This window comes from Salvelinus sp. IW2-2015, linkage group LG7, assembly GCF_002910315.2.
Source record: "Salvelinus sp. IW2-2015 linkage group LG7, ASM291031v2, whole genome shotgun sequence".
Lineage (NCBI taxonomy): Eukaryota > Metazoa > Chordata > Actinopteri > Salmoniformes > Salmonidae > Salvelinus > Salvelinus sp. IW2-2015.
The window spans coordinates 31984024-31995431 of NC_036847.1; the positions used below are offsets into that span (position 1 = coordinate 31984024).

At 37.9% G+C, this 11408-nt stretch overlaps 1 protein-coding gene across 1 annotated transcript; it reads right to left on the minus strand.

The window, feature by feature from the left end:
- Nucleotides 1-1684: 1684 nt before the first annotated feature.
- On the minus strand, nt 1685-10557 carry LOC111966105 (synaptonemal complex protein 1-like). Its single transcript, XM_070444342.1, has 24 exons — nt 10548-10557; nt 8458-8552; nt 8077-8261; nt 7909-7976; nt 7710-7750; nt 7452-7568; nt 7228-7332; nt 7008-7111; nt 6796-6913; nt 6617-6687; nt 6426-6503; nt 5800-5851; nt 5485-5628; nt 5281-5397; nt 5092-5202; nt 4883-4975; nt 4700-4774; nt 4533-4610; nt 4259-4436; nt 4055-4128; nt 3841-3909; nt 3589-3696; nt 3298-3387; nt 1685-3097 (listed from the first exon to the last, which is right to left on the minus strand). Exons 1-24 carry the CDS (start codon nt 10555-10557, stop codon nt 2930-2932), a joined length of 2349 nt encoding a protein of 782 aa, XP_070300443.1. The 3' UTR covers nt 1685-2929.
- Nucleotides 10558-11408: the final 851 nt, after the last annotated feature.

An 11408-nucleotide genomic window follows, 5' to 3' on the forward strand; every position in this document is an offset into this window, starting at 1 on the left:
ATTCACGCACTTATCAAAATAACATATTTGGTCATCCCTACTGACTTTGATCTGGCGGACTCCCTAAGCACACATACTTCATTAGTAAAATTCGTCAGTGTTGGAGTGTGCCCCTGGCTAGCCGTAAATAAACAAKAAACAAMAAAATGGTGCCGTCTGGTTTGCTTAATATAAGGAATTTGAAATGATTTACATTTTTACTCTTGATACGTAAGTATACATAAAACCAAATACTTTTACTCAAGTAGTATTTTACTGGGTGACTCACTTTTACTTGAGTCATTTTCTACTAATGTATCTTTACTTTTACTTAAGTATAACAATTTAGTATTTTTTTCCACCACTGTTCGTTCTATCATTGCGCTGCCTAGATGCAGTATCTAGCAAGTGTTTGCAACGTAGCTTGCCTAGGCCTAGTGCCGCAAACAGACAGGGCTGCAAATGGCAATAGCTAGAGTGAGCAATAGCGCAATARGGTTTCGTGCGTAAARCTTGAATGCATTGACCAACTGGCGCTCCCGAAGTGCGAGATGGTTCCTAATCGTGCAGTTTGTAGCTATACATTGCAATACTATAGCGTGACAGTATGTAAACAAAATCTAAAGACAAACGTCCCATCAATACCACACCTAACAACAGCGCTGTCAGACGCAGGAAGTAGCTATAGCTAGCTAACTGGTTCGAGCTAGCCCTAGCCAGGGCAATTGCAGAAGTGGAGTGAGCACAGATTGACTGTTTCTGTTTGGTTCGTTCAATACTTACCGATGTGGTTATCCTCAATGTGCACGATGAGTTCGGCCAACGAATCGAAGTGGAGTCCGCAACCACCGAACCTACAAATGTTAGAGAAGAAGGAGGCAGCGGCGATGCCTGTCATGGTCTAAGCTACCTGTACATTGAATATGTGGGCCAGCGAGGGGAGTCAGCTACAGACACCAGCAGGCAGCGGCGCTAGCAGCTGGAGCATAAGCATAAGCATGGGGTGGGAGAGTGGAGCGAGAAAGAGCAGAGGGGCTATGTTCACGTGCTAGTCGGAACTGGGAAACTCGGAAATTTCGATTAGCTAATTTGTTGAACGCGGCACATGAATAACTACAACCAGTTAGCAAGTCGAACATTTCAGAGTTTCCTAGTTTCGACTAGCACTTGATTGCGGCAATAGGGCTAGTGGGGCGGCAGGTATTCTAGTGGTTAGAGCGTTGGACTAGTAACCGAAAGGTTGCTAGATCGAATCCTCGAGCTGACAAGGTAAAAATCTGCCGTTCTGCCCCTAGGAAAAGTTAACCCATGGTTCCTAGGCCATCATTGTAAATAATAAAATGTTCTTAACCGACATGCTTAGTTAAATAAAAAAAATACAATAATAAATAAGGACAGTGACAATATCATCATTGCCTGTTGAGCACCCCTTAGGTAACTCACTTTATAATCGACGTCAATAATATACTTGACGTATTGCGTTGCAATATTGTGAATTGTAGGCCAGAACAGTAGGCAACACATTTCAAAAACACCATACCTGTTTGAATTATGTGATAGGGTAGTAGGAACCTTACTTTTGTCATTGTTTCCCCTGGGATCCTAATTAGGGAGGGTCACATTAAAATGTTTTAAACGGGTGTTAGTCGGGAGGGAGAATATTACCATCTGAGTAAATACAAATAAATGACTAACAATTGAAGCATCATTTTATTTGGTAGTAATATAAATAACAATACGTCATACAACGTTGCTATACGCAATATACACTAAAAGTATGTGGACACCTGCTCCTGCAACATCTTATTATAAAATCATGGACATTAATATGGATTTGGTCCCCCTTTTGCTGCTATATCAGCTTTTACTCTTCTGGGAAGTCTTTCCACTAGATGTTGGAACATTGCTGCAGGGACTTACTTCTATTCAGCCACAAGAGCATTAGTGAGGTCAGACACACAGATGTTGGGCGATTAGGCCTGGCTCACAGACAGCATTCCAATTTATCCCAAAGGTGTTCAATGGGGTTGAGGTCAGGGCTCTGTGCAGGCCAGTCATGTTCTTCCACACCGATCTTGACAAAGAATTTCTGCATGGACCTCGCTTTGTGCACAGGGGCATTGTCCTGCTGAAACTGGAAAGGGCCTTCCCCAAACTATTGCCACAAAGTTGGAAGCACAGAATCGTCTAGAATGTCATTGTATGCTGTAGCGTTAAGATTTCCCTTCATTGGAACTAAGGGGCCTAGCCCGAACCATGAAAAACAGTCCCAGACCATTATTCCTCCTCCACCAAACTTTAGTCGGTACTATGCATTCAGGCAGGTAGCATTCTCCTGGCATCCACCAAACCAGATTTGTCCATCGGACTGCATTGCGTTTGGTGATCTTAGGCTTGTGTGAGGCTGCTCGGCAATGGAAACCCATTTCATGAAGCTCCCGATGAAAAGTTATTGTGCTGAAGTTGCTTCCAGAGGCAGTTGAAACTCGGTAGTGAGTGTTGCAAATGAGGACAGGGAATTTTTACACACTTCAGCACTCGGCAGTAGCCAAATCCACTAATTTGAAGGGGTGTCCACATACATTTGTATATATAGTGTATAGGTTCATAAAAACCGCACAAGCAAAACAATGTTACAAACAAATACAATCAATTTCATGAAAACATTAACTATTCATGTTGAATAGAGTCAAATGAGGCAAGTTTGCTCAAAACAACAAACATTTGACATATTTTGCCATGAATAATGTGAGTAATGTTGCTAAACAGTAACAACAAAACAATATAACATACTTGGTTCATTTCAAATGTGTTGACTTGCATTTGAAATTCCTATTTCGGTCAACAGCTTTCCCAGCATCAGACAACTAAAGACATGAATGAATTTAAGAGCAGTGGTGTAATGAAAATAGCATAGACGTTTTCAGATGTCAGACACACAGAAAACAGTCTATCTTGAAAAGCACAGCACTTGCTTCTTATGCAAAGATCTTTTCAACTGTTTTTTTCTTTTCTTTTCAGCACCAGTGACAGATGTCCAACCAGCATCCCGCATCCTTTTCATTGCAGCGAGCTTTAAAGTACTCCCAGGTGATTTCTGAATGGCAGGGCTCTGGATCTGAAACATTACAGACTAATACTGACCTGGACATTACAGCATTAACTACTTTTAAGTTACAGACTATATTTTAGAAGTTGCAGAGTATAGACTATACCATACAATGCAATATGGTATTTCACAACTTATTTCATAATACAGAGCGTGTACTGCCAAGTAAGTCAAGTATTTTGGTGTTAATGTAAGGCTGCTCATTCTACCTTCCTGAATATGTCCACTTTTTGATTCTGTGCTGCTGGGACACTTGGCTGCAGGCGGCTCTTGAATGGATCAGTTGCAACGGCAATGCTCTGCCATTATACGAACCAGAAAGACCCAAGTTAGAAGATGTGATATGTAAAGCAAAATTATTCCCACAATTAAATGTGCATGTGCACACCATACAGCTTGCATATAAAGTTATGATAATAAATCCTGAGTTTGAACAAATCCAATGTTTTAAGTCTACCCAAGTTCAAGCAGTGTTCATTAGATCTTGAAGCATTATTTACCAATAAATCATTATGTTCCGAGCTGTCGGACTTGGGGTCAAGCTCCAAGGTGCTCTTCCCCCAGGGCACAGATTTCCCAGTGGACGGAGGAGTTCTGATTCTGTAAGACTATGGAGAAAATCACTCAATCACTCACAAACAAATAGGATGGAGAGAATCCTCTGGGGGAATGGCTCACATATCACAGTCAATAAATGAAAACACAGTTAATGAATACTAAACATAAAAAAATCTATCAACATACTCCAATACCTTAATCCGTGGTGTTGCACTAACTATATTGGTGGAGCTCCAAGATGGAGTTCTGAGAGCTTCGGTTTCCTTTGACGCATGAAACATACAGTACCACGTCAGTTCATCTAATCAATTCTACGGTGATCATTCAACATACAGATAATTTATTATTGAATAGCCTAAGTTATGCATTATGAATACAGCACACAAAATAATCAACCAATTCCAATACCTTCATTCGTGGTGTTGCTGCAACTCTAGTCATGAGGCTCCAAGATGGAGTTTTTGGGCTTCGTTTTCCATTTCCTTTGACACATCAACAATATCAGTTCATCTAAGGTATTATACAGTGATGATGCACATGGAATGTAGTGAGAGAAACATTTCAGAAAATGTTTGACCTGAACACAAGCATTTTTAAGAAGTTCATGATCACTTACATTAATGTTTGGAGTCACAACAACTATTTTCTCTGAGGTTTGGGATGGGGTTACAGAGGCTTTTTTTGTCTTTCTCTGACTGTCCTTTGCCAAACGGAACATAGGCATCTTGGCGGAGGAGTATACTTTGGGGATTTCAGAACACTTAACTTCTTTGGACTTTGGCTCAGGCAGCTAATGTGTAAATAWAAAAAAATTWAAATAWRWWTTTTTGTCAGACACTTTTAAACAACACAAACTGTTGTAATGCTCTGATATCTGAATATCTACCTGTTCATCCTGTGTCTTCAGTTGCCTGCTCATTTTCTTTTCTTTTTTCAGGTCTGTAATCTCTTGTAGTAAGCTTTCCTACAACCCAACATGACATCATGACTGAGTAAATAGACAACATTTGTCACCTGACACAGCTTTGTTAGCATGGGACATGACACACTTACCCTCTCGTTCATTTCTTTCTTTAGTTGTTCCTTCAAACGGTCATTCTCAATGTTCTGCTGTGACAGCGCCAATTCCTGAGAAAAAATCAGAAAAATATCCAAGAAGCAGAGGTATAACACTCTACTGAAATGTTCCCAGTTAATCCAATCTCATGTGTATTTCTCTACTATATTGTAGCATACCAGTGATGTTCTATTAGCAGTTGCCTCCATGTCTTTCCTCTTCTTCTCATCAAGCTCTGCATCTTTCTCGTCAACCATTTTGTCATACTGGTTCTGATACCAACAGAGAACTAAATGTTAACAAACACACATGGATAACATTTCATACAACATGCAAGATGGCACGGTGTTGGTGTAATCTGTGGATATTGCCCTAAAGATAACTTTACCTTGTGCTTTTCCATCAAGGCAACCATGTCTGCTATCTTGTTCTGACATTTGATTTCAGTATCTTCCTTACTCTTGACGGCATRTGTTGCTGTAAGATGTAGCTTTTGCACCTGCAGGGATCAACATGTGCAGCAAGTATGTTGCCACATCTACCAGAATGTACCATATTATTAACTTCCAATAAGCACCTTTTTCTGAAGCTCTGTCTCAGATGTTGATTTGGTTTCAAGGTCATCAAGCAAATTTTTACATTCCTCTTCATTTGATCGTTGAACATTTTCTGACTCCTCTTTCAATTTGTTTATCTGTAATGGATGAAAAACCAAGTTGCACACAACTGAATTACAATGTTACACTTGTCTTGTAAATTACCATTTAAAGCCACGCGGTACCTCATTTTCAAGTTCACTGGATTTTGCTGTCTCAACTGCAATTTGTTTCTTCAACGTTTTGTTCTGAGAACAAGTGAATGAAAACAGGTTATAGAAAGCTGAACAGTTTATATTATTGTATAATTCATTTGTCATTTTATAATCGATTTTTAGTCACACACAAACCTCTTTTTGTATTCGTCCTGGACTTTAGTTTTACTCTCTAATTTTATCTTCAGGTTGGACAGCTAGAGAGAAAAGCAAAGTGTTTGATAAGATAATAAAAGACAAATAATCCAAGTGTAGACATGACTTTGATAATCACCTTTGACTCACTGCTTTCATTTGTTTATCTTTTCTTTGAGAGCTCAGCCTGCAGATCTCCACACTATAGAAATGAAGTCAAACAGAAAATAGTGAACTTTATTTACTATCACTCATCAGTGTGAATATAGAATAAAACAGACGTGCATTTAGATTTGGACATTTACAGTACTTGGCCATATTTTTGTTGTTGTTGAAAAACAGTGTTAAACTGACATCACGTTGAAAGTTCCAATACAGACGTTTTATCTCAATATCAAATATTTTCTGGGTAACAATTAAGTACCTTTCTGTGATTGTTTTAAAATAAAATGGTAAAAAAATAAACAAAAATAACTTCTTAGCAAAGAGCAATTTCTCAAGCAAGAATTCTGCTAGGACTATCTGGGAGTGGTTTGAGTAGGGAGGGGGAAACTGAAAACTAGCTGTTATTGGCAGAGGTTGGAACACTCTTTCTTATTGGTCTATTAACTATTTACCACATGGTGATGACATCAGGCAGGCCAAAACTCCATTCCACCAAAACATGCAGAAATTTCAGGCGGTCTTTTCAAACTGCTTTTACACTAAAAGGGAATTATCATAATTTTCACAATTTCACAATATTATTCCAACCTCATAGACAGTGATTTGCTTACACTTTCTTCAAGTTTCTTCTGCAGATTCTCAGTGTCTTGGCCTTTTCAACTTTGACATTTAAGGATTTCAATTCCTCTCTACAGGAAAAAGGTGAATGATTTTGAAAAAACAAATAAATGTTGCTGCATGCAGCAGCATTGTATAATGACTATCATTACTAAATATTTATAAACAATTAACTCTAACTGACCGTAATTGGTGGTTTTCTTCTTGGAGTCTTTCAATTTCCTTCTTCATCTTCATCTCTTTTGCCTCGCTCTCCTGAATGACAAGAATATTCCCAACACAATACCATGAATTATCAGCAAACTGCRRCATTATTCTGTATTATTCTATACAGACAGCATCACATGTTCAATTCATACAGACCTTAAGTTGTGCTACCAGAATGTTTGCCTCTGAGGATTCATTCTGAATCTGCTCCAGAATAGTCTTCTTCTCAAGCTGCAGCTGATTGAAACTTGCTAATAGCTCCTTATACTTCACCCTGGATAATTTACATTCAGTATTATTTAGAGACATGGAGGAAAACTATCCGTCAGGTTATTGAATACTTTATACTTGAACATCCAAGGACTCACTCATGCTGTACAATGTCTGTCTTTAGATTCTCTTTCTCCTTGATGGATTTTTCATCTCTTCTCATTGCAGCAGATAACTGCCCCTCAATCTCTTTTATTTTCCTCTGTGGGATACAACATATTAACAATTTCTTGTATGTACAGGTGTCAAACAAAAAATGTAAACACAAATATGCATTGCCAATATTGTGCAAGGAAAATACAATTAATAGAATGAAACCTCAGTCATATTGGCTTTTTCTTTCAAGTCGTTTTGCATCGTTTCAGCATTTCCAAGAGCCTTTTCCAGTAAAATGTTTTCAACAGAAATGTTTTCCACTTTATTCTAGAAGGGTACAACATATTCCAATATTAAAAGATAATAAGATTTATGCAAACAATATCCTTATGAATAAGTAGCGCTATAAATGTATCTACACAACGATCATCTGAACATCATCTTACCTTAACGTGGTGAATTTCAGCATGTTTCCCCTCAAGCTCTGTGGTGAGTTCTGATGTTCTGGTCTCCACAACTTTAATMGTTTCCTCTAGTGACTGTATGGATTTATTTTTGACATCCTAAAGGCAAGAGTAAAATAATTGCTCTTTCATTAACCTCACCATGGACAAGGCATGACAGTTATGAGGGAAGTGCCAATTTGAGTTCACAAAACATAGGGGACATATAATGTCTTTACCAATTCATCTTCAAGAGATTTGTAACTGTCTGTCTTTCTTTTCTTTCTGTTCTTTGATCTCTCCTAGAAAACAAAATTTATATTTAATCTCTGGTTGCATACAAGCTAAAAACAAATGTCAATGTTTCGAAAAATAAAGCAATTGTAACACGAAAGAGTGTGTGATACACTTTTTTTTTTTAGCACAGTCGCAAGCCAGGCGAAGCCGAGCAATACTTTACCTAATTCAAGGTTTTTCCTGTGAAGTTCCTCTGTGACTGCCGTAAGCTTCAGTTCAAGTTCTTTTGCCCTGAGAAACAAGTTAACATTCAAAGTAATATAAGAATCTTGATTAACATTTTGGGGTTCACCAAACAGGGGACAAAATAGTAACTTTATTCATTTCCCACCTCTGTATCTCAACTGTTAATGATGTCTGAAATTCCTGGGCTGTGGCCTGAATCTGTACAAGCTTGTCTGCTTGTTGATCTTTTATTTTGTTGAGCTCTTCCAAGCTTGAGTCTTTCTTGGCAATGACCTTTGCATTCTCCTCTTTGTTGCTTTCTAATGCTGTAGCAATAGCTTTTCTACTTTCCTATAGAGATTTAAAGTAACAATGCACGTTTTCCATTGTCTCATTATGTACTGTCCACAGCCACATAAAGATAAATAACAACTTAGAATGTAAAATGACCAACATATGCCTCCTTGGAATATACATGATGAACTGCATAACTTGCGTTTAAATATACTTTTTATTAGCATATTGGAGTACAAAACAACATACTAACCTCACATTCTTCATTGAGCTGTTCTGCACTTTGCAGACTTTCTAACAGAGATTGTTGTTCTTGTTTGGAACGTTGAAGGGCTTCCTGGTGTTGTTCTGTCAAAGGAAATAAGATGTTAATGTTCTTGTCGTAAAATATGATATTATACCGGAGTAAGGAAGTTTCACTTCCAGTAAAATGCATGAAATGGATTTAAAAGTTCACCAAGACCTATTCGGATGGAATTCATTTTACTGAGCGTAATGTAATTGTGCACAAGAACAAAAGACCACATCTGTAATTTTAGTCCTGAATCTGCCATGGCAGGAGAGTAACAATTCCAGCCAGAATAACCAATGTCCTCCAATATTACTACTCTCGTTCTTATCGACATCACTGTGTTTCCCGTGACATTAGAGTTTGACAAGTATTGCTTGCAGTTTGAGCAAGAAAACATAGAACTGATTTGATCAATTGAAGCTTAAAACAAAGTGCTGCATATACACTACATTACCAAAAGTATGTGGACACCTGCATGGCAAACATCAAATTCCAAAATCATGGGCCTTAATATGTAGTTGGTCCCACCCTTTGCTGCTATAAAAGCCTCCACTTTTCTGGGAAGGCTTTCTACTAGTGGTAGGAACATTGCTGCGGGGACTTGCTTCCATTCAGCCACAAGAGTAAGTGAGGTTGGGCACTGATGTTGGGCGATTAGGCCTGGCTCGCAGTCGGCGTTCCAATGCATCCCAAAGTTGCTCGATGGGGTTGAAGTCAAGGCTCTGTGCAGGCCAGTCAAGTTCTTCCACACCGATCTCGACAAACCATTTCTGTATGGACCTCGCTTTGTGCACGGGTGGGGGGTAAAGGTGACCATACATASACATACTTTTGTATACAGTGTATATTTCATATAACTGGCCTGCCTTTATCAACTTTCAAAGTGAATACTTTTGTTTATACCTTTTGTGCCAGTTAACTGAAATTGAACATTGCCAAATKATTCAGTTTAATTAAGCCTAAATACGCAATAAAAAAGTATTGCGGTTATAGGCTTATTACTACATGCATTTTGAGATTTGTGAATTATTGATATGTAGCCATTGATTCTTGAAGAATATAACTTATAAATGCCTCATTGAGCTTAGTTCAACTGCGTACCCCCCAATCAGAACCAAAAAATAAATCGTTGTTTTACTCCTGTTTGTGAACACAATGTAAATGTAAACAAACACTATTATAGTCCTAAAAAACATGATTACAAACTATAATGTGTGATTATCATGGGATGCGAGAGTGGTTACACTTCTTTAACCCCCATTCCCTGAAGTTTTTTTACCAAAACAGGGCGGGAGAAGGCATTTTAGTGCTTTCAACTGCTGATTGTCCTTTAAAGCAAACCCTGGTGTTGATGTAGATAGCAGTAATCATATAGAACCACAAAGCATCCCCCGATCCACTGAGGTTAAACTTTGTTTGGACATGGCAAGTTCACTTTCTCATCCATAAACGCATCTCAAGTGCAAAATAGGTTAATTACATAACAACGTCTCTAGTAATACTTAGTCCCGCCAATAGGCTTAAGACCTAGGCCTAATCAATGACAAAATGTGCCCCATCTTACGGCTGCCTGTTGTAACCGTTCAACTTCTAGGGTTTCATGGGGTATTGAGCAGGATTGCCTGAAGTCTCTTTTTCTTTGTTCCTTCATTTTACATCTGAAGTATCACAACCTGTAAGAGACATTTTCAGTTTCCATTGGTCTACATCCACAACGCCAATACTGTTCATATGTTTGTGTACAATCTAGGTACCAAAAATGTGTGTTTCTTTAGGAACCACTCAGAAGAGGTGTCATTTACTCTACTCAGTTCAGTCAGTTATAGACCAACCTCTTCTTCTTTCATACTGAATTTCTTTCCACTTTTTTCCCAAACTCTCCTTAATTAAAACGGGCAAATTTCTTCCAAATCCTCTTGACTGTAAAATAGTTCACATCATTGGAGTGATTGTCTCTTTTTATGATACTGTGTTAAAGTGCCTTAGTGTTATGTTCACAACAACACAATACAAGGTGCATTGATGATTAATATATTTCAAGTATAACATACCTTTCAGCATTTCATGCGGTCAGTTTCTGCCTTGAATACGTTAGGCCTTTCAAAGGCAGCATTCATCCTCTATACATTAATAAAAAATGTTTTGTACAAATATTCTTCTTCACTAGCACATATTAAACTGGACGCCATACATGCTGTATTAAGAAGATAACAAATCAATTATATCAATTATATTATTTTTTTAAATCAACAAGAACAGAAAATTATAATATTTCACCTGGTAGTTCTCAACTGTTTTCCATGAACAAGTGATGTGTTTCCTCTCTTTCAGATCAACAAGAGAACAATAGGTTGGTTGAGGACAACGTAGACCACAAAAATGTCATCCATTTCACATTCAGCAACTAGGCATGTACACTTAGGCGATTAGTCGGCATGTTTTACGCACATAGATGGATTTTCTCAGCTATCTTTCAAACCGTATCCTTTAGTATATTACATAGCGTTTCCGTGTTTCTGCATTGTTTCTGTTGGAAAAATAAACATACAGAAAAAAAGCAGAAGAATGATGATGATACAATCTATAGTACAGATTCATGTTATAATCAAATACAGACTTTTCTGCAGATCATTCATTCCACTGATCTGTCCTCTAGTTTTAATCGGTGTAGGCTGAGCGATGCTACTTTTGTGTATATAGTCACCCCTCAAGATTTAGGAACCATATAGCATATTTGCGAACAACTATTCACTAAAATCATATGAGTATTGAAAATGAGACAAACGAGATAGTATTAAGATTTGGTACCTATGAATAATAATAATACTTTTTTGTAAAGGACTTTAGCATTTTTACTGCTTTTCAATATAGGCCTATACCTGTACATTACTCGATGATTACACCTACCTTAC